Genomic DNA, 23,614 nt, shown 5'->3' with positions numbered 1-23,614 from the left:
CAAACCAACTGTTGGAGCCCAGAACAGCAGCTGGGACACAAACCCACCCACCCCAGGCTCTGCTGCACTTTCCCCAGGTCACAATTTGATTCTGGAACATGGATCTGTCTCCACGCATTTAAGCAGGAATGATTTCTAGTGAGAAGTGGGGTTTTAGCCGAGCTGAGGGTCAGCTCCAGTTCACTCTTTCCACACCAATCCATGCCAGTTCAAAGGAAATTCATTTATAGCCACTGTTCACACACAGTCACACTCCAAGGCAGCAATCAGAGCAGCGGTTCCAGCTTTATACAAAACATAAAAGGCCTTTTCTGTTCACAGAAGTGCAGATAACTAAGGAACTGTCACACTCTTTCTTTTTTTGGAGGCTCGTACAAGTGGATTTCTTCCAGGAATCTCATCTGTACACATTTAGAACAGTTAAGGAAAAAAAACCCCACACCTCTTTCGCAAGAGTTTTCATATTAACATTTTTAAAAAGAAACATCCTAATAAAAGTAACTCTCCAGTCTTCACGTTTTGCAAGGCAGTTTTAGAGGGCTTTTGAATCAGCTGGAGCTGAAAGCATGAAAGGCTGGAGAAACACTGCACTTGAAAAATACCAAACACACCCAAAACACCATTTTAAAAGTGGATTCAGAAAGCCAAAATAAAAAAACACCATTGAAATCTCACAGACCATAATTACCATCCAACCTCAGGTGCTCTGTAATCCTGATTGGGATGGGGTGAAGAAAGAAAAATTCAGCCTTCATACCTTCAAGTGGTCAAAGGAATATTTTAAAGACCAAGAGGCACCACAGCATTTAATATGTGAAATAACTGCAGGTAAACACTCACAGGAACTTGAGGGTGCTGGACCAACACCTTCCTTTGGAGTTCTTTCATCTCCAGCACTTCACCTTTTTCCATCTAATACATTGAATTTTTATTTATTTTTTAACATCTCATCTACACTTCTACTCCAAACCTTACCTGACCATTTTCTCTCCTGCACTTCACCCCCTTCAGGGCTCCACCACCACCAGATCCCTCTGTCAGCCTCTTCTGTCACCAAAGCAGGCCCTGGTGTCCTCAGGACACCTCTCTCCTCCCCTCTCAGCAGCCTGGATGTTTCCATCCCTCCCATCCCTGACTCTGTCCATGCTGCTGCACATCAGCCTCTTCCTCCCAGCACTTCCCTCGCTGCATCTTCTCCAGGACAACTCCAAGCCAACATTTTTTTAAAGCAGAGATTTACTACAAAAAGCCCTCCTCCGTTTCAGCTGGGAAGTGGCTGCTTTTAGGAACACACTCCCCAGGCAGGGACTGTTTTCACACCCCGAGCAGGTTATCAGTGTTTGGTGACGGAATATACTCATATTTTAGCATTCCTGGCAAACTCTCCTCCCAGGAGAGGCTCTCTCCAGGCAGAGGGATGGTGCACACACCCCACCACTTCGTGCACAGCAGCTCTGCTCTCATTCAAGGGTCTAAAGTAGAAAAAAAACCCACCATCCTCTAGACCTGGGCCTTGCTGCTGCCTCGAGATGCAGGTGATTAAGTGTAGCCTAGGCAACACCATTTTTTAAAACCTGAAACACCTATGGCTGAGAAAAAAGCTGGATGGATTCCTCCTGCCACTGGATAGATAGGTTTGGTTTCACACTGAATTTTCTTGGAGTCATGTCTGCATATCTGAGCAGTCAATCTTCCTTCCAGAGACCTCTCATCGCTTCGATTAAGTATAAAATTTATATTTACAGCTCTTTTACATCTGCCCACAGAAGACAGATCTGCTCTGAGAAGCTCAGAATGACATTTCTTAAAATCACCACACAAGGGAAAATTCCCAAGCCTGGTCAGAGGTCAGATGGGACTGACCTGGACACTCCACAGTACAGCTGCTTTGAAAGGGGAGTCACACAGAGACATAAACCAGTTATAAATTCACAGCAGTGTTTTTCCAGTCCTCTGTGAAGGTACAATGCAGGTCACTCCCATTTGATTCTTTTTGTTCTTGTTCTAACGAGATTTTTAAACATTCCTTCCAGTCACAGCAATGCATCAGCAGGGGGGACTTGTATGAGTCCCAGGAGGGTTTGTGTTGGAAGGGACCTTGAAGCCCATCCAGTGCCACCCCCTGCCATGGGCAGGGACACCTTCCACCAGCCCAGGTTGCTCCAACCTGGCCTTGGACACTTCCAGGGATGGGGTAGCCACAGCTTCTCTGGGCAACCTGTGCCAGGGCCTCACTGCCCTCACAGGGAAGGATTCCTTCCCAATATCCCACCTAAATCTACCCCTTCCAGCCAATATATGAACACCCCTGGGCACCATGTTAAAGCTTACAGGACAGAACAACATTTGCCCAGCAGTTCCCAGCCCAGGCTGTCCCACAGGCACCTCGTGCCACTGCCCTGCTGTCCCTGTCACAAAACTAAACACTGAGACAACTGCATCCCATTTTCCCACTGCTGCTTTATATCCCAGATGTAAATGTTGCTGTTTGGATGAGTGTCCCTTTGGGAGGGCCTTGAGTTCTGTGTGCAAGGGAGGGGTTTTTGTGAGGGGCCATAAAAACCCCGACTGAGATTGCAGGGACATGGCTGTAGGTCCTGACCTTGCCAGGAACCCCCAGTGCAACCCCAGACCAGCCTTTGGGGGCCTTTGCTTCACCACAGAAAAGGGGTATTATCCATTTCTGGTGTGATAAACTTTATTATTACCTCCTCTGAACATACTTATCATAGAAAGCATTTTATCTCAGACTACACTTGCAAAGTGTGTGTATAAATAACAGAAATGCCTCCTAAAATTTTATGACTTTTGTTGCCATTTACCATTAAGCATAAACTTCCCCATGAAAGCTTTACTGAAGTAACTACAAAGGTTGGAAAAGGTTCACACCATTCTTCCTCCCTGTATAAATTATAAGTAATATGAGAACATTTACAACGTCTAACCACAATGTTTTATGTCAGACAAACGTCTCTCTGTACTTGCAGTTCCTAAACTGTGCCTTTTTTCATTCTTTTCTCTCTCCCTCTCTCCCTCCACCTCCATCTACACTCAGCGGTCTCAGTCAAACCTGGTTTTATTCTTTCCTGTGATTTTAACATCAAGAAATGCCTCGAGTCAAGGCTCTGGTTCACATAACAACACTGTTCTCTTTTCTAGAGAGCTTAACATTGAATACTGAAACCTTCCCCAGGTTGCCTCTTTAGCATTTGAATTATCAGCTCTTTAGTTTTCCAGGAAAAAGGGAGAAAAAAAAAAAACCAACAAGAACTCACAGACTGCAGCGATATTTTAGAAGAGTTTCATTAGATGAGACATCTTCATGTCATGGCACAAAAAAAAACAAACCCAAAAGCACTTAAAGAACAGCAAGCAAAACAAGCAGCACAGAAGGTACATGATTTTCAAGGGCAATCACCTGCAGTTCTGGCCACACCTGAACAGAATCCTGGTGATTCTGAGACCCTGGTAAAGGCAAAACATAACCAAGGGAACAAGATTCATCCAAAGAAACGAGACACACAGTTGCTGCTACATCTGAAACAACAACAAAATCCAGCTCAACATTTCAAACTATTTGGCTGAGTTATCCTTTGGGTAAAAGATGCATCCAAAGGGTGAAAAAAAAAAAAAAAAAGGAAAAAAGAATTCCAAGGTCTCTGCAAACAAAATCCCAGCTAGTGCTTCTCTTCCTGTCTGAGACTTTTCTTAAACAAGTCAGGCCTTGCCAAGCTGTGCAGAGCAGCAGGCACTCATTTCTTATCACTGAGCAGAAGTTTCCTGGCAGAGTGAAAGCAAAGCCTAAGGTGGTTAATATCCAGTTAGGTCACACAACAATAGCTGTTGCAAACATTTGCTCCTTCTTATTTTCCTCTTCTCTGAGACAGGTTTGGTTCTGGGTAATTGAAAGGCACGGGACAGAACGGAGAAAAAGAAAAGGAAATTTCCAGGGATCCTCTAAGTTTGGACAGACCTGAAAGGCAGTCTCAACTGGCAGCCCCATCTCCATCCCCTCACAAAGCCTTCTTTTCACTTCCTGGATATGGCCAGACACCTGCCTGCCCATGGGAAGTGAGGAAAGATTCCCTAGTTTGCTTTGCTTGTGTGTGCAGCTCTTGCTTTACCCATTAAACTGTCTGCACCTCAACCCACGAGTTTCTCACTTTTACTCTCCCATCCCACCGGGGTGGGGCTGAGTTGCCAACTCAGGTTAAACCACAACAGGCATTCACACATAGGTATTTTTTTTTCCCCCCATGAGTTGTCCTTCATGGAAGAAGATGGCACTGAAATATGCTATAGAAAGCAGAGAGGTCAGAGATCGTTCCACGTGGCTGCACAAAGCGAAGAATCGTTTCTAACCAGCAGGGTAATGAGCTGTCCAACCGACTTACCTCGGAATTTTTTGGGTGGGTTGTTAAGATCACCTGCCTCTGGCTGCACAACACACCGATCATCCACAAGGCTGCAAAGAAATGAGCAGCAAAGTGAGATTTTATCCCCCTGGCAGTTCCCCACGTCCTCGTTAGCAAAACCAAAGTGGTTCACTTGCAATATTTCATCCGAGTGGCCACTTGAGCAGAAGACATTCCCCAAATGCCATCTTATGCCAGATCTTGGTCAGAAGCATGCAGCTAATTTGTACTGTTGCCCAGAGCTATGCTCCTGGTAGGTGGGACAATAAATAAGTCATTGCTCCTCTGTTCTGCATCATCTTTATGTCCTCTCCTGGAGGTGCAGACAGAACAGCCCATATTCTAGGGAGGTGACAGACACCCTTAGAACAGCCACTGCCTCTTGGACAGATTTGAGTCACGCTCAAAATGTGTTTATATGGGTAGAGAACAGCAAAATATGACAACTATGCAAACTGGACACTGACCCTGTGGCCCCTCAAGTATTAAAAAACGGCAGGAACAGTCACTGCCAGGGTAAAATTTGACTCCTGAGAAAAAGGAAGGCACAGACAGACCATCCTGCTCCCCAGGCAAACACAAGGTGAGCCAAGGGGTCGAGCCAGCCTCCTCCTGTTCTACCAGGAAGGAGGGGAGCTGGACAAGTGAGGCCAAGAGATTCCAATAGGGAATGCCAGGACCGAGCTTTGTGTGAATACACACCTGCAAAAACCCCAGAGGGTCAATTAAACCCCACAGAATGAAGGGAATAGTTAAGATGCACCTGTTCCCACTGCTCTGCCCCCAGCACACTTTGGATCGGGGTGGAATTGCACTTTTAGTGACACCACTTCCAAATTGTGAAATTGCAGCTGTAACCAAACATTTCGTGGTTTGATTTGATCCTCAGTGACTCAATTTGGCCCCGAAAAAACAATCTGTCAAAGAGGCTTCTACACAGAAGTAGAAAGTAAAACTCCAAGGTCAAAGGTTTGAGAGGTCCATTCCCATGCAGAATCAACTTGAGAGAGACTGAGACCTAGAATATGAGAGTTGTTCCTTGCAGGGGCTGGTCACATGCAGGGAGCATCTTCAGACAACAATTATAGAAAACAACCAAGTGCATGAAAATTCAGAGATCAGAGACACTAAGTGGACTCAACAGTTCTATGCATCTAAAGTTTGCATATGCAAAACATTCAGAGTAAATTGCTTTTTCCCCATGGATTTTCTCCCTATTCAGGATTATATAGACATAGAGGTGGCTCCAGCATGAATGGTATTAATATTTGAGCTGAAGCACCTGCTACTAGTGAACTAAGGGCCAAAAAGCATCAAATGGGTTACTCTGATCATCCCACACAGAGATCATCTCAGTGCAATATATCCCTCTCATCTGAAATTTAACTGGAAGTGAAGAGGAACTTCCCAAACTACCAAGAGAAAAATTTTACAGGGTGAGAAACACAGAAGAGGATATATTGTACCCCAGTAATCATCGTGATGACAGCACTGAGTTTGGGAAACAGCAAGAGTAAAGTCCTGATTAAGCAACAGTCTTGTCATAGGAATATTAATTAGGAACACTCTTCAGAGATTTAGGACAGCATTAGAATGTGTAGTGGCATCTGCTCCTCAACCTTCAGTAACCACATGAACAAGTCATTACACATTGTTATGACATCAGACTGTCAAAACTCCACATGGGCTAAAGGACAATTACACCAAATCTTTCCTTTGCTGCTTTAATTTTCTCCGGGACAAAGACTAAATTAAATATGGGACAAAACTAATTAGATTATGAAGGCTTATTAAGATGATAATGCATTTCATGTTTCACATAGCAATTAGGATTTCTGGCTTAAATTAGGCTCAGAAGATATGTGGCCATTATATAATGCAGTTACCTTAAAACAGCACTAACCAAATCAGAGAGGAGGCTTGGGAACACTGGGGGGTCTTTGGGCCTGCCATGAGAACGTCTCATCAAGCCTAGAAAACACAGGTGCTCAGGGCCTGTGATGTCCAAAAGGACCACCCATGGTGAAAAATCTCTGCTCAGCAATGCCATCAAAGCCACAGCCACTGCAAACTGGTCATCATGCACCGGGTGGGATCCGACACAACAGCGCGGCTTTCTACTCGCTCGGGGATTAGTTACTGCCAAACTTCAGGACTGGGGAGAAAGAAAAGAGCCAAATGTCCCACAGAGGTCATGTTGCCAGTGTTCAGCAGATAGTATTTGGCCAGTCACTGATCGAGTACTGCAGAGTGCACGTGGCATATTTGACCAGGGCCTGGGAAATCTGTCAAATACATTTTCGCCAAATACTATTCGACCGACCCTACTTACTACACCCCTTGCTTTATCATACCTTCTTTCTTTTCTGGCAGCATCCCATATTTTCTTCTCTTTCCTATAATAGATCATGGTGCATCTTCAGTGTCTGCTTCCTTCTCTGCCCCTTTATTTTTCAGAATCCTAATAGCTAGAGGACTAAACCTACAAGTTAGTTCGGAGTCACTCAGGTGAGATTCCAGCCCGTGGTTTCCTGCAGAGACACTTACCAGGATGCTGTCTTTGTACCCTGCTTGGGAGCTCCATTTATCAGATGCATCTGGACAGTAGACATCAAAAAATTTGCTGTCACTGTACCCACCCTGAGGCCCTTATGGCTACTGGAAATGAGAAAGAGCACGTTGTGTGTGTGCCCACTCCCCACAGCCACCTGCCTGGTGCCTCTTGGCTGCTCCTTCAGCACTGAGGTCCCACAGCCACGTGGCATGCACACTATTCCCTCCCTCTGATTGCTCCTGGCTTTGGGAGAAGGTGGCAGATGTGCTCCTGGAGCTTCTCACCCGGCCCCCTGCAAGGTCTCTGCCTTTGGAGAGGTTTCTCCTCAGCAGGACAAAACATCCCCTGTCCCTCCTCAGAGCCACCTTCCACTTCCACGGCTTTGCTCTGCCAACTCTTCCTTTTCCCACGTGAAAGGTTACTTTTCTGATCACTGGAGGAGCAGGCACTTCCCACTGCTCCAGAGGAACTCTCTCCAGATCCCCTGCTCAGTGTCTTCGGGAAGAGGAAGCATGAAGGAGCTCTGTGGGAAGCAGGAGCTGGCACAGTACAGCTCCCACCACAGCTCCAGGGTTCTGCCACTGCCTTGGGCAAACACAAGGGTCAAAACATGTTCTCCTTTCACTGGAGAGAAACTTCAAATTAAACTTCAATTTAAGACAAAACTAGTCATAGTGATGAGTTAGTGGTATATAAACTATTTGGCTTGGGGGTTCTTTTTTTATACATATATATATTTAAACTACTTACATGGCCTATGCTACAGCCTCTTTTCCAGTCAGTAGATTGCACTGGGGTCTATTCATCCCTGACTGGGGCAAGGGGCAGGGAGGGACAGGACGGGACACATGGATGGACACGGGACAGACAACAACACAAAAATCATTTCATTGCATCCACTCCCTCTACCCACACCTTCACTTGACAAGGTCCTTCCTCCCCACCAAGGACATCCAAACCACACCACAGCCATTGATACTCTCTCCAGCCTCCCATCTACCCTGCCATGGCAACTTTAGGCCATCTTTAAATGCAGGGCCAAATCCATATATAAAGCTACTTTGCTTTACCCAGTATTCCCTGGGATCAGGCTCAGGAGAGCTGGCTGAGCTCTGCTACTCCTTCTTACGGTGCTTTTAGTACAAGAGAACAGCTGTTCTTACCCCAAAGTGCTAATAAATCCATTTGTTGAGCCCTCTGCATAGAGAGAACAAATATCTCCAATATGAAGGAAGCTCGACATCTTGTCAGTCATCTCTGGCTTACTGCCCCTGGAAGGGAGAAGAGAGGACAAAGCACAAGGTTAATGAGGTAGAATTTCTTGGTGGAACCAGAGGTTACAACAACAGGACCCTTCACTTCTGACTGTGCATTTGTTTGAAAAACTGAGCAAGTTCTTGCACTGGAATTTCAGGTATCAAAGAAATCCCAGCACGGCACAGTGTCTGCTTGGAAAAACAAACAAGGGGAAAAAACAAGCAGCTACTGGCATCCCATTCCATTTGGGAATGTTTTACAGGCAGCCATTTCCATCCCAAAGGATGCTCAGTGATTTCAGTTCAGGTGAACCAGCCCATTCCATGCCTCCAGTGGCAGGAAAGGCAGGGAAGAGTGGGATGCCTCTGTTTATTATTTGTATCTAGATCACAACACATTTCTCTGCCAGATCCTTTATCAGAATCAAAGGCAGGTCCAAGCACATTTTAAAGGCTCTCCCGTGCTGGAATGGTGCTCCTGGGAAAGGGGATGTAAAATATTGATGTGATTCCTGTTGGTATTTTTTGGTCATGTCAATATTTTGACACAACCAACACCAGCAGCCCCCTGCTCACACCTGCAGACCCCAAGACAGAATTAGGTGAAGACCCACTGAATAAGCCTGACAACGGATTTTGCATGGAAAAACAGAAAGATTAAGATTTTTCTGAGTCAAATACTCTATTAGGCAGACAAATCCCCGTGAAATCAGCAATACTTCAATCCTGGGTTTAAAATAGCTGGCCTAAATGTAACACTGAGGAGACAGACACTGACTGTTGTCAACTCCCACTGTATTAAGAAGTGTATTTTCTCTAAAACCCCAAATCCTGGCCAGAATGACACAGAACCCACCTGTCATTTCAATAAATATAGCAAAGCGAGTTTGGCTCTGTCACAGCAGGAGAGAGACAAACAACACGAGCCCGGAATAAAAACCCAACTGAAGAAACCTTCAAAGACATCTTTTCCAAGCCCAATTTTTCTGGTTTCCAGGAGATGCTCCCAAAGCCCTGCTTTTTGATCACCCAGTTCAAAACACCGAAATATCCTGTGTTTGAGGCCTCAAACAGCAGGAGCAACGAGGCTCTTCCAAGTTGCTCCTCCTCACAGGCTGTGACCTGTTCCACGGCCAACACTGCCAGATTTAAGGGAAAAATAACTGAAAGCACTTCCACCCTCTCAGACATCACACCTTTAAACGGTCTGTGACCAGGAGAACTGAGCAGCAGGAAGTTCTGCTGATTACAGAGCACAGCCCTGACTTTGTACTGGGAGAAATATTCCCTTTCACTGAGCATTATCTTGCTTACCCAAAGTGTAAGGATCAGTTTGCTCAGCAAGGCTGGAGCTCAGCAAGGACAGAGTCAGGGAGATCTAAAAGGTGATGCTGATAATGCAGCTGGGAAAGTGCAACAAAAACCTGAAGTTAACAATTTTTCTCTGAAAAGCTCCAACCAGCTCTCCCTCCTCACCCCCAGAGCGTTGGTGCTGGTGGGAAAAACAACTATTTCCATTATTATTAAGTCAAAGCACATTGTAGACATTCCCATGCCTGTAAATCTGTGTCATTTGTACAATTAAAAACAAATTGAGGAAAATCAGGAGATAACAGGCCAAGCTGATACACAGGTAAAGGGGTCTCAGCCCCTCTGGAATCTGCACACACAAGCAAATATTTGGCTCCAGGTTGCCTGTTTAATGCCAAGTCCTTCAGCCTCTGCATGTCACACAGTCTGTTCCCATTCTATCTTGATAAGTGGACAGAAAAACATCACTACCTATTTTAAGATGTATGCCACAAAACATACACAAATATGCAGAGGGACTGAATTAGCAGTACCAGAAATACAGCTCTGCATTTCCTGACTTGGATGGTAACTACCAACTTCAGACTAAAAAAACTTGTTTTCCCTCAAAATTAAGCCCTGAATTAATACAGCCCAAAGCAAAAAGGTGTTAAGTCAACAAGAAATGCAGATACTTCCTAATGACCCCTTCCTACAAGGGCATTAAGGTCTCCTGCTCAGGGTGTGAGGGGGACTACTCTTCCCTTTGCGAGAGGAAGATGTTCAGCCCAGTTGTTCCCAAGGGAATGTGGAGGTCAAAATTATTGACTTCCATTTGAGATTTTTTTCTTGGCAAAAATAAATAATCTCAGCCCATTGACCAGGCCCAGGTCCAGGGATGGACAAGCAAATTCCTGCATCACTTTCCAGGATCCAGCCTCAATTTCCTTCTGTTTTCTTCAGTGAGGAAGATCCCAACACACCACGATGCTGTACCCTGACAAACCACAACAGTGTAAACCCCTAAAATAAGCTCTTTTGCAATTCACTGACATTTCCACTAATAAAATCTTTAGCAGCTTCACCTCTCACAGTTCTGGAGAAGAGAAAGGTCGTGTTAAGCCTGGCAGGAGTTCAGATATGACTGAATTTCATCGCTGGGCTCTTCACCAGATCCTTTTCAGAATTTTCTGGGCAAGCTTGCAAAGCCATCCCTCCAGAGTTGGATTCTGCTTCTGAGCACCTCAGGGTGCAAACTGGAAGGCCAGGCCCTCCTGCTCCCAAACAGGACCAGTTTCCTGCTGGTCAGCAGCCTGGCTGGAGTTAAGCCTTACAAAGGGTTGGGCTTATTTTTGGAGGCTTAAGCGTGGATTATTTACCACGTTAAGTCCTCACTCCCACTTTTCTTGTATTTTTGAATCCTGTTCTAACACCCATCAATGTGATGTCATCTCCAACACACCAGGAGCTGCTCAGATGGAGCTCCTCCACCTCAGGAAGCACGAGCCAATTCCCAGTGGGGTGAGCTCTTTATAAAATACTGACTTATCCTAAGGCTTACCCACAGTCAAAACCAACACTGTCTATATCTATTCTTCAATAACTGAATGGCAAAAGTCAGTCCCCTCGACATTTATCTCCAAACCTGCTGTTTCTGAGGTTGGCTGGTGCTCAGGAACATGCTGCACTGCCAGATGGAGTGAGGGACTCAGTGACCCAACGGGCCTCCCCACATGCAAGAGCTGCAAGGAAAGAGAATAATTTCTACACTGATTTATCTTCAAAGCTGGTTTTAGCCTCCTCAAAAGGGACTTGTGACACCTAACAAAATCAGGTCAGTTATTTGCATTAAACACTAAATGATCAGAGCCACCACAAACTGAGTGTTTTCCACCTTTGACAAGGACAACCAGGAAACGTGAGACAAAGGTTTTCAAGAGCACAATTTCCAAATACCCAGTTTAAAAACCTTTTAAAAGAAGTGGCATATCAACAACAGCAGACCACACTAATCCTGCCCAGATCACACCTCTATGGGGTTCATTTTTGGTTATTCTCTTCAGCTGGAGAAGCCAGAGGTTGAGGCAGTAAAAATCTGTCGTCCTTGGCACACTCACCCCAAATTCAGAACACAGGGACTGAGGAGAGCAGGTTTCCTCCTGGACACATCAGCCAGAGCATCCCTGTGTGTCCCTTGGCCACAGAAGGACACTTCCCTCCTCACTGCACCGGCCAGAGATGGGAGACGACCTCGAGCAGCCCCTGGGTACACAGGGCAGGAGGATTCTCAACCCTCCCCGTCCCTGGCTCTCGTGGGTACAGAACAATCACTGCTCATAAAGCAATTGTGCTGCGTAGACAAACACAACCATTACCCCACAGTTTATTTATTTTAGATATGCCCGTGCCAGGAGCAATTGACTGAAACCAGAGGAGGGGACGGCCCTAAAGGAACAGTTGCAGTTATTCCCTGCACAATCCCACTTTTAATGGGATTCTCACACCCTTGCAAGAGGGGAGTCCTGCAAGAAACCCCTCCAGCTCCAGCCCATGGAGCATTGTCCTCCTTTTCTCCTTAGCACTGAGGGAAAACAAGATTCCTTCTAGGTAAACTCACTTAAAACAAATCCACGATGAAGCACTGATAAGGATAGCAATATCTAGTATAAATTAGGTTCTTCCACCTTCCACCTGAGCTGAACTCAGGTGGCAGCAACATCGACAGCAGCAACACTAGTTTTCAAAATAATGTTCTTCTCCCACTAAGCTGAAGGGCCTAATTTTGACAGACAGAAAGACTGACTGAACTTTTCAAAAGAAACCTAAACTAAAAGTGGACTGTACACTGAGAAGTAAACTATAACTACCCATAGACATCAAAAAATACCTGAGGGATGAACACATTCTACAGTATTTTTTAACGCCTTGAAAGCCCAAATTTTTATAATTATGTTGGTGATGATTGCCTCATGTCTATAAAAAAGTTAATGTGTCTTTAGATATGTTTATATCCAGTTTATCTGCACAGGAAAACAAAGTGAAGTCTCTGTTTAGGAAGCTACCAAAATAAATAAATAAATACAACAATCTGTTGAATTTCCTGGGAATTGCAAGACACTGATTTCCAAGTCATTTGGCTCTATGGGACTGGATCTGAAAATGCATTAGTGAAATCCAGGCAGTGAATTAAACCCAGGAAAACCTGTTGTTCACCTCAGGAGCCTCAGGACTTGCCTTTCCCCTCCTGCTCTGGTGAACACAAACCTACATCACAAGACCACGAGTTCAATCTTCTGACTGAACACAAAGTGCCACAATTCTGAGGGTCAGTTCTGATTATTTCTCACCATAGATTATCCTCTGTATGTCCTCAAAGCAAGCTGGTTTCCCTAAGGCAAAAGGGGCTGAAAAGACCCAGTTCTGAAATGCAAACTGGGGATTTGTACAAGCCCTTGACCACCAGCACCTTCCCAACCCAAAGGTCCCAACCCAAAGACCCTCCCTCTGACTCTCAGGACTATTTTAGGGCACAAGCAGAGCATAAGCTCAGCCTGATGGCCTTGAACAAGCCAGTATCAGTTTGGTGTAGTCACTGAAATTCAGTCCTTTTTCTCACAGAAACACATTTCACAGTGGCAGTTACAGCAGAATTAGCAGTGAAAACACGGGAAAAATCAAACTGACTGTTAACTATCAAATACCTTAATGAGACAGCTGCCTTCTGAAAACCTCAGAATGGGAAATGCAACTGCTTTGTAAACATTTCACACTAATTTGCCCCATCACTCATCTCCATCCTGACGCTAAATGAGAAAAAACAGGCTCCAGAGTGACACTGGAAGTTTGCTTTCCTTGAAGAGCAGAGTCAAGGCCCCGTTTGAAGTCCCTCCTCACGGGGACTGTTTGTGACAACACTGCTGCACTGCAGTTATTCCTCATCTCAATTGTTTGCTGAAAGGCTTTTCAAAGCACCCAAAGCTATTTTCCCCATTTCACGTCTCACACGCCTGCTTTTGTGTGGGATTTTAATTCTTTACCTTATGACTGCAAATCCTATTTGTAAAATAAACGAGAGCGAATTTGTCTCGGTGCCGATGGTTTGATTTCCAGCAACCGGGATACAAATTACTTAATCTCTTTAAGATGATTCTAATGATGTTTGTTTGGAGCAGAAAAAGCTCCTTGCTGTGCCTTGCAGTCCCATGATGCACTTGGTTCTCTGCTGGCATATTTTCACTGTGCTTTAGTGCTCAATTAAATAGAGATTGGCAATTTTATATGTAGAGGGACCGGAGCTACACTTCATCAAAGTCTTTTTCACTATCTTGGTTGTTTAGTTACCAATAAAATCTCTAACTGTACTGAAGTGCTTCAGCTTCATTACTGCAGACAGGAAACTCCACAGTGAAAGTTTAATTTTGCTTCAGTTTTTGACAGAAACAAGAGCAGAGTTTACGGGTAGAGAGACGACAAAGAAGCAAACACAGAGAACTGCTTAATGGCACAAGCATGTGAAGAATCATCCAAAAACTAACAGATCTGAGAACCCCCAAGACCAGGGAAGTCTGTGTTTGAATTAAATGGAATTGGGTCCTTAATATTTGTAAATTAGGCCAAGCAAAATAACATTTTTTTTAAATGCAACCAAACCCTGACTCCCTGTACTGAACTGAAAGTCCAACGCTTATACAGTTTGGTAAACCCACTTTACAGGATTACTTGGCTGAAAGTTTGGCCCTACAGACTTGATCCAACGTTTCCAACTAACATTCCATGGTTTTTTGGATAACACCCACCCAACATTCTGTATCTATTTTCACAGGTGCAGCTAACTTGAAAATCTGAGCCCCGACTTGATATTTCCAGTTCTTATTTCAGTAAAAAAAGGAAGGTTTCGTCCCCGAGGGCTGTGAGAAAGATTCCCAAGAATCCCATTAAAACTGCCAAAGCAGGGAGGAAGTGCTTTATTTAAAAGCTCATCCAGTGAACAGTCACCGTGCTGGGGCTGAGGGACGAAGCTCCCCCGTCATCTGCAAAGCTTCTGACTTAGCAAATCTAAAAGGAGTTCTTTGCACACGCCAGGAAAGGCAAATCCAAGGGATTTTGGGTACTGGGATATGGAGCTGAAGTCTGGGATTCTCACCCTGGCTCACCTGCAGCAGGAGGCTGCTCGGGAAGGGTGTTGGATGCCGAGAGGGCTCAGCACGTGTTTTATGCACATGCAGTTACATTTCAGAGATTAAACATTAAAAAAAAAACAACAAACTATCAGCACAGAACGTTTATCTACCACGGGATCTTGTTTTCCATTTAACTGCAACCTTTCATGCCCAGGAGCTGCTCTCTGCCAACACATGGCACCTGATGAACCGTTAGATTAAAGGGCACAAATGCACCTTCTCAGACCAAGTATTCTCCTCCTGAGAAGCAGATTTCCCTCCCCTCTCCAGGCTGAGCAAGATGGAGCTGTGGCAGAGGGAAAGGAGGAGCAGCACAGCACCGTGACTTTCTCAAGGACATGCAGGAGGTCAGACTCAGAGCCCAGATCTGAATCCAGGTCTCCTGAATCCCCATCCAGCAGCCCCCGTTCTCCCAGGAGGGAGCTCAGTCTCCCTGCACAGCTAATCAAGCACACGCTTCCCCTTCCTCCAGAAATAAGCTGGAAGAGGCGTGGAAATCCACACAGCAGGATGAGGGCCAAGTTAATTATGTTCTATTCATACTATTTGCCACTTCACAGATAAAGAGATTTTTTTATCACATCAGTGATAAAGTTATTCAGAAGTTACTATTTCATAGGTCCAACAGCAGTTTAAGAAAAAGGGAGAAACAGATAAAGTAACTCATTTTGTTAACTTTAACCTCAATAAATCCTCAACACAGGAAAGCAAACATGCACAGTGTCCTTTTCTCCTTAGAAAGAGCACCTGCATCTTTTTATTTGCCCAGCGCAACCATAACATTCAGGTCAGAAGCACAGAAGTTACACTGACAGGGATATCTTACACAGCAGCCCAAGATTGAGGTAACAAATACAACTGACAGGTCCTAGTGACAGGCACCTGCAGGGAGCTGGAAAGGGAAAATCCATTAGAGAGGCACTGTCAGGGGGAAAAAAATCAGTTTTTGTTCCAAACCAAGTATGAGCTGACAGCATCTCTTTATTCCCATTAGAAGTAAGGAGCACTTCCTGGAGCTGATGTGGACTGAGGGCTGTCCTTACTGCTCCAACTGTGCTGGGAGGAGGCAGCCCAGACATCAGCCTCTGGACAAGGCCCCCACGAGGGGGCCACAAGGTTTTCCACTACTTTCCTATCAGAAGGAGAGAGTTGGAACATGCCAAAAGGACCAGGACAAGCAACGTCATGGGGAAAAAGAGCAAGCTTGGTCTGTAACACCAGCTGGGGTTTGGCCAAGGAAGAAAGATGGCCAGGGGAGAAGAGGGTACAGAACAGTCTCAAGTTCATTTGGTGTGGTCATGTATCTACTGAGGGTTCACCATGGCAGGAGCTGGCTCCTGCAGCCCTGCTCCTCACATCACCCCTCCTCACCAGGAACAGGCTCCTGCAGTCCTGCTCCCCATGTCAACCCTCTGCCCTTCCTTCCTCAGACTCTTCAGCAAAAGAAACACTCCCTAAATTTTGCCAAGCAGTTCCCTTGTCTCTCCACTTCGGTGGCCTTCATCCACCTGCATCTCTCTCTATTCCTGCTGCCCAACACTTCCCCTGTGCCCCAGTCCCACTCCCCCTCCTGCAGCACTGCACCTCGGCGGGGGCTCCCTCTCCTCCATCGCGGCTCCGCTGTCGGAATCCAGGGCTGGGCTTTGCAGGATGTCCCCTGGCACACTTGGGTCCACGCTGGCAGCGAAGTCAGCGCTTCCCTCCCGCTGGCAAGTCTCTCCTGCAGGCTCAGGAGTGTCCCCAGCTCCAGAGGCAGGACCCTCAGGCGGGTGCTCCCGGCTCTCCCCTCCCGGACACCTCCGCAGGCTCCCGGGTCTGGGCTAAAACCTCAGTGCCTGGGACAACCAGCCCAAGAGGAGGAGCCACTGCCAGCACATGACGAGCACGTGTGGAGAACCACTGGTGGCCTGGGGACCTACTTTGAGCCCTGCTGAGCTAAAAACCCCGATGGGCCAGGCTCCTTCACAGATGAAGGCTCCGGGCCCCAGGGGGACTTGGTCCTGTTGGCCCCCCAACAGTAATTTTCTAGAACTCAAGCACAAGTCATTCTTCTGAGGCAAAGGTTCAAAATACTGAACCATCTTATCTCAAAGAGCATTAGCAGCTGAATCTGCTAAACCCTTACAGAGGAGCAGCCAAGTACTGCAGGATTATTTTAATTAACCCTGCAGATCAAGCATCATCAGCCAGCTCAGTTATGTGTCTGCCTCCACATCCATGTGCCTCAGAGAGGGAGGACACAGGACATACCTGGACTGCAACAAAAGCTTTTTTCCCCTCAGAACTTTGTGGTAGGTTCTGAATTTCTGAAGAAGGGGAAAGGATGAGCCAAGGCACGAAAGAAATGTTTGTCGAAGTTTCACATGAAACTGCTACTAAACAATTCCCACAAATTACCAACAAAAACCAAGCTCCAGCCTTTGGGAAGCAGCCATTTTTTGACCTACTGTAATCAGACATTTCTTCCATGTACCTGCACAGAGATTATGATCTTCTGACCATAGACATTGTGCACAGGACAGGATAAGGAGAGAAGGAACTGTGTGTGTGCATCCTGACACTGGGATCCATCCTCCAAGCTGACAGCTTAGAGCTTAGCACCACATTGCCCCAAAAGCAGAGGCACTACCCAACATCCTAACGCAGAAATTTGCTTCATCTGACATTCCAATTTCCTAGAGCTCTTCCCCATCCTGTGATCACCTATTAGACAAACACACACAGAATTCCAGACTGGACTGGGTTGGAAGGGGCCTTAAAAAGCTCATCTCGTCCCACCCCCTGCCATGGGAAGGGACACCTTCCACTAGACCACGTTGTTCCAAGCCCTGTCCAACCAGGCCTTGGACACTTCCAGAGAAGATATCACTGAGCTGTGAACACTCATCTTCCCACAGCACTCCTCACATTGGCATCTGGCATGTGAGGGTGCACTGCATTGCCACAAGCCATAAACCACCAAACAACACAGGCTTCCAGGCACATTTCCAACCCACTTTTCCCTCTAGAGGGTTAACTTGCTCAGATATGAAGTGACATTTTATTCCCCATATAACACTTAGGAAGCTCTGATCCAAGTTTTGACAGGCTTAACCAAAACCACAGCTACGAAAATAAAACTCCTCTGAGTTCAGAATCCACAGCCAAACGTCACAGCTTTCCTTGCTTGAGTTACAATTCCCGGAGTTTCCATTTCATCTTCATTTTTTTCATAGAACAGAATCATGGGTTTGGGTTGGAAGGGACCTTAAAAGCTCATCCAGTCCCACCTTCTACCACGGGTAAGAACACCTTCCACTTGGTTGCTCCAAGACCCATCCAATCTGGCCTCGGACACTTCCAGGGATGGGACAGTCACAGCTTCTCTGGGTGAATTTTTCCCCAAAGGAATTTGATCTCATAAACCACAAGTGCTCTGAAGACCTGGAAATGTGCATTCTCTACAGGTACAGCCCAAGCAAGAGTGACACAGGCTGCCCGTGGCTGCCTCTGCCAATCCAAGAGCAGCTGCAGCACCCTGGAAAGAGGGATGTGCCTCCAGCCCCAGGCAATGCACAGAGCCAAGACAGAGAACCAGGCAATAACTGCTGGAGTGCTTTTGGAGTGTCCGTGGGGAACAGAAATCAGAGAGGGATACTGAGCCAGATCAAAGCTCGTGCTGTTCTGGCATCCTGCCTCCCTCAGCAGCCCCTGGGAGATGCCCGGTGGATGAGCACAGGAATCGTTTGGAATAGCTGTGGACACGGACAGCATCCGGCTCCCAGCCCAGGGACACTCTCTGCTGGCTCTTCCAGTCTGGTCCTCACAGCACCCCGTGGAGCAGACCCTGTGCAGTCCCAGCACAGCCCTCTGGATGAAGCTCAGTGGCTTTTGCCTCCCCTTGTGCACTGTCACACTCAGGAGCCACAAAAATGGTTCCAGGTACCGAAGCACCACCAGATTCCTTTGCTATCTCAGCAGAGGAAACCAATTTGGAGCATACAGTAACACAGATTTTTAGGGTTCAGGATTTATACCACAGTCTCATCGTGACAGAGACGTTACATTTACATAACTCGGTAGCAGCACAGGATTCTCTCCCTCCAAACCCCCCTGATCTCCACGAGCTGCTGTGGTGGAGCCGCCTTCCCTCACACGCCCCCACGGGCGAGCCAGCAGCTCGTCTACCAGCTACTACAGAGCCACTACCCTCATCCCACCTCCCACGGCATCCAAGCATCCTCCCGGCTCCGAGACACAATCCTACAACTACAACTGTCTTGTATTTATGGGGTAATAATGTCTCAAAGACTCCCAGCGCACTCTGCAACCTGACACATCCGATACTCCAGAGGAGTTTGCTCTGCACTGAGGAACCACCACACATGGCACCACGGGGGAACAGCACAGCCAACAACCCAACCAGGATCACAAGACCATGAAGGCTGGAGAAGACCTCCAAGATACCAAGTCCAGCCTTTGGCCAATACCACCAGTTTACTCAATTTCTGAACATCTCCAGGCACAGGGACTCCAAACCTCCCTGGGCAGCCCCTTCCAATGCCTGACCACCCTTTCCAGGGAGAAATTCCTCCTGATGTCCCACCTGACCCTCCACCCTCCCCTGGCACAGCCTGAGGCCGTTCCCTCTCTTCCTGTCCCTTGTTCCCTGGGAGCAGAGCCCGACCCCCCCCTCCTGTCAGGGGGTTGCAGAGCCAGAAGGTCCCCCCTGAGCCTCCTTTGCTCCAAGATGAGCCCCCCCAGCTCCCTCAGCTGCTCCTGCTGCTCCAGCCCCTTCCCAGCTCCGTTCCCTTCCCTGCACACGCTCCAGCCCCTCAGTGTCTCCCATGCCACGAGGGCCCAGACCTGGACACAGTAGTCAGGTGTCTCATCACTGCCCAGCACAGGCCACTGTGGTCCTGTGGCCACACCAGTGCTGTTACAGCCCAGGTGCCATTGGCCTCGTTGCTCATCAGGGCACAAACAAGCCCAAGAGCAGCTACACCTGCTGGAAGGGTTGTCAGGACGAGATACACCTGCTGGAAGGGCTGTCAGGACAAGATACACCTGCTCCCCTGATGGCCCCACCCGGGGGTAGGCACCTGAGCAGGGCTCAGGATATTCCCAACCTGTTTTAATCCAGCTTCATACCACTGAAACAGAAGTTCCACCTCAATACTGTCCACTTCAGCTCACCTTACACGAAGTAGCCAGAAGGAGTTTCTGCTTCCAGAAGGGATTTCTGGACCTCACCCACTTGACCAGCCACTGGGACTGTTCCCTTGCACACACACAGCACGGGAGGAGCTGGAACCCTGCTCACACATTGCACTCCAAACTGCCACCTTTGCAGGTGACCAGCCCTCTTCTCGTGCTGCCACTGCGTCATGGTCATACAGCACTGCCTTTACCACAGCAGTTACTGTAAAATCATACCAAGACCTGCCACCACAACAGCAGGACCTCATGGTTTTGAGTCTCACTCCAAGATACAGTGACACCTGTGAGCTGCAGAACCCCAGATTAGTTCTTCACTTGAACTTGATTTTTCCACTTCCTACACTGCCCCACACCAACAGAGGTTTGCTGAGGTGACACGAGAGGATTGATGGTGCCACGAATAAGATCACATCACACAGTCATTCAGGTTGGAAAAGCCCTCCCAGACCATCAACCTCTGCCCAATCCCCACGTTGTCCCCCAGCCCAGAGCACTGAGTGCCACGTCCAGGCCTTCCTTGGACACCTCCAGGGTTGGGGACTCCACCACCTCCCTAGGAAGCCCCTTCCCATGCCTGACCACCCCTTCCATGAGGAATTCCTCCTGAAATCACACTTCTCATTTATAAGCAGAGACCACAGCTGCCCTTTACACCCTGTTCATTAGTCCCAGGACACCTCCTCCACCCACCTCTTCTTACCCACAGCTGCAGCTCCAACAACCATCACCAAAGAGACACACCAACTGCTCACCCCTTCCGTGCTCTTCACCAGGGCCTCTTCCACCCTCCACTGATGGGGTTCAGGATTAGCAAATCTTATAAAGATATACGATTTCCCACAGTAGAGCTCCACCCACGATTGCAAAGGCAAACCAAAGTTACTCTTGCTGCTTGTTTACTTCCTAATTTATGAACCCCTGTAAGAGGAAACTCTATTTTCAAGACTTAATGCTGCAAAACAGATGGGGTAAAAAAAATCTAATCCAAGCGAAGGCTTTAATCTCAGGGGGAAATAAGGCATGTTAAGAGAAAAAACCCTGTTATTGACAAACAAGAGATTAAAGAAAACATTACAAATAATCAGCTCAGCATCAGCTTACTTGACAGCTAGTTTTGAAACACACTGGAACTATGGTTTTACTTCCACAGTGACTCCTTTTCTGGTTTAGACACACTGAGCTCTTCACCTTCGTAACAGTTCAAGACACTTGGTTTCCAACGTGGTCAACTTTCACATTTGCTTCATCAAGTTCTTACACCAGAATTTATGGCCTGATCGATGCCACCCCCTTTCTCCATTCACTGAACCACCAGTGCTGAGCAACCAAAGCTCTGCTCCAGCCACGACACCGTGAACCCCGTTATTGTTCCAGGCACTGACCTAACACTGGCAAAACCACCGGGCATTTAGAACCTGGAATATTTGCTGTGTGAGGAAATTGGCTTCAATTAAGGTCCAGAAAATCAACAAACAGAAAACCCAGTGCCTGGCAGCCCATTAACTTGGCCACAGAGAAACCACAGAGAGAAAGGAAGGGCCAGTGGGTTTATATCACATCCCATCACAGAGCTGAGCCCTGCAAGGAGAGCAGCTCCACTGAGGGCCTCTAGTCTGGGCTCAGAGTCAGCCAGGCCTTGGCTCAACAAGTCTGGAAGTCCTGGGATAGCAGGCAAACTTCCGAGCGCAGGAAAAGAACCTCCAAGGCAAACAACAAAATGCACATTGACGACACAAAGCACACGCACAGGTACCGACCCTCGTCAATACATAAAACGAAGGGCTCCCTCACACGCTACTCCACACACGACTGCAGCCACTAAATCTTCATCAGGCAAAGATCTGGATTGTATTAGCCACGTTCTCCCTTCCTGATTTGCGAGCAGCAGGATCGCAGCCCGATCCATCTGTGCTGAGCGGGCACAGAACTGCTGCACGGCACAAATCTGAGTCAAACCTTTCACCTGTTGGAGTGTTTTCCTACAAACTCCGAGCCAGCCTGGCCCCACGCGGGGCAGGGATGGAGAGACTGACCGAGCCGAGCTGTGCCCGCTCCCCGAGCCCGCTGGGGGCGGGCAGAGCCCCCGGACCCCGCACGGCCCCGGGGCGGCTCCGGCCCCGGCACAACCCGCAGCACCGACCAGGCGGAGCTGCCCGCACCAGGGCGTAAAGCCGCTCGGGATTATGGCACATCCCACGTCCCTGGATGGGGAACGCACATGTGCCCCCACCCCTTCCCCCGCTCCAGTCCAGTTAGTGTAGTCCAGGAAACAGCCAAATATTTGGGCTGCCGGGCCAGTCCCCGGGACCCTCCGAAACATCCACCCACCGCCGCCCGGTTTTTGACCATTTAAGAGGAAGATCGCCCGTAGCCAAGTCCCCATCGGCGCTCGCCAGTGTTTACATAACGCAGAACATCCCTCGCGGCTGAGCCCCGGGTACGGGGGAAAACACGGGGAAAGTTGGAGCGGACACGGGGCTGCACCGCCGAGCCCCCGGTGGTCCCGGGGATGGGACCCCAGCCCTCCACCTCCCGGGACCCGCCGGGAGGGCGGAGGGTCCCTGCCGCGTCCCGCCAGGGCTCCGGCGGCCGGGCATCCCCGCCGAGCACCGGCTGCATCCCGCGGGCATCCCCGCCCAGCACCGGCTGCATCCCCCGGGCTGCGGCTCGAGGCTCTCCCAGCGGTCGCTCGCCGCCCCCCTCCCTTCTTTCCCGGCCGTACCTGGCTGCGGAGGCGGCGGGGCAGGCTATGTGCGGCTGGACAACCCCATCCCGGTCCCGCTCCCGAGGCTGCGCCCGCACCGCCTCAGCCGCGCGTCCACATGGTCACTGCACCCTGCGCCCCGCGCCGCGCCTTAAGTACCGCGCGGGGCACGCCGGGAAACCGAGTCCCGCCGCCGCCGCGCCAACTACGGCGGCGCCCCCCAGGACTACAACTCCCGGCGTGCCCCGCGCCGCACCCCGGGCGGGGGGAGCGGAGCTCCCGGTCCGTGTGCTCGGGGATGGGGATGGAGGGATGGATGGAGGGATGGGACGGGATGGGATGGACCCCCCCGTTGGGGTCGGGGGGTTGCGCACAGAGCCCAGAGCGGGCGGCGCGAGGCGCTGCCTGCGCCGCGGAGTCCCGGGGTGCGGCGGTGCGGGGGTACCGGGCACAGGGGCTGCGGGAAAACCGGCCGGGGAGAGTAAACACTGAGTAAACGCTGAGTAAATCTGGTGTCGGTACCGCTCGGGTAGCGCAGGATAGCGGGGAGGTGACGCCTAAACCCTAAACGTGAGGTCTGAGGCTGCAGCTGCTGGCACAGGTGGTGTCACTTCTGCGGGGGCTCAGGTGGGAGCCCTCGGTGAGCAGGGCGGGGGTGGGGGAACACGGCTGTCCTGAGACAAACAGAGCTGGGAGAGAGGTTCACCGGGTTTCCTCTGCACTAGAACAGTGTCACGGGTTGTCAGTAACGTGACAGCCTGTCTCTGTGTGATATCACAACTTCAGCCAGGATGAACAGCAGTGATTAAAATTATAGTAATATTCCATTTATTTATTGCAGTAAGCAATACTTTGTCCTTAAACGTTAGCCACAGTTATTTTCCACAATTACACCCTGTTTTCCACGCCCTCTGTGGGGTACACGTGGCTGGCTGGCAGCACCAAGAGCCATCTAGAGATGGGTGCAACGTTTGCCTGTGAAACAACTGTATCACCTTTGCTGGCAGCAGGGGAAG

At 48.5% G+C, this 23,614-nt stretch overlaps 1 protein-coding gene across 12 annotated transcripts in view; it reads right to left on the bottom strand.

The window, feature by feature from the left end:
- Positions 1–22,716, bottom strand: part of ITPR1 (inositol 1,4,5-trisphosphate receptor type 1) — a 163,015-nt gene extending 140,299 nt beyond the window's left edge. For 4 of the 12 annotated variants that reach the window (XM_027640854.1, XM_027640855.1, XM_027640860.1 and 1 more), the window contains exons 1-4: positions 16,280–16,474; positions 8,133–8,240; positions 6,770–6,811; positions 4,395–4,465 (exon numbers count right to left, since the gene is read on the bottom strand). In XM_027640854.1, coding sequence (XP_027496655.1) covers positions 4,395–4,465; positions 6,770–6,811; positions 8,133–8,240; positions 16,280–16,305 — 247 coding nt within the window. In that variant the 5' untranslated portion in view covers positions 16,306–16,474. Of the gene's footprint in view, positions 1–4,394; positions 4,466–6,769; positions 6,812–8,132; positions 8,241–16,279; positions 16,475–22,616 lie in introns of those variants that run through there. The other 8 variants (XM_027640857.1, XM_027640864.1, XM_027640861.1 and 5 more) reach the window with 4 other exon arrangements.
- Positions 22,717–23,614: the final 898 nt, after the last annotated feature.

The sequence above is a fragment of the Corapipo altera genome, unplaced genomic scaffold, assembly GCF_003945725.1.
Source record: "Corapipo altera isolate COAL_440 unplaced genomic scaffold, ASM394572v1 55, whole genome shotgun sequence".
In the NCBI taxonomy this organism is placed as follows: domain Eukaryota; kingdom Metazoa; phylum Chordata; class Aves; order Passeriformes; family Pipridae; genus Corapipo; species Corapipo altera.
Note: the sequence above shows the minus strand (reverse complement) of the source record. Positions and strands in the feature narration are given on the sequence as shown.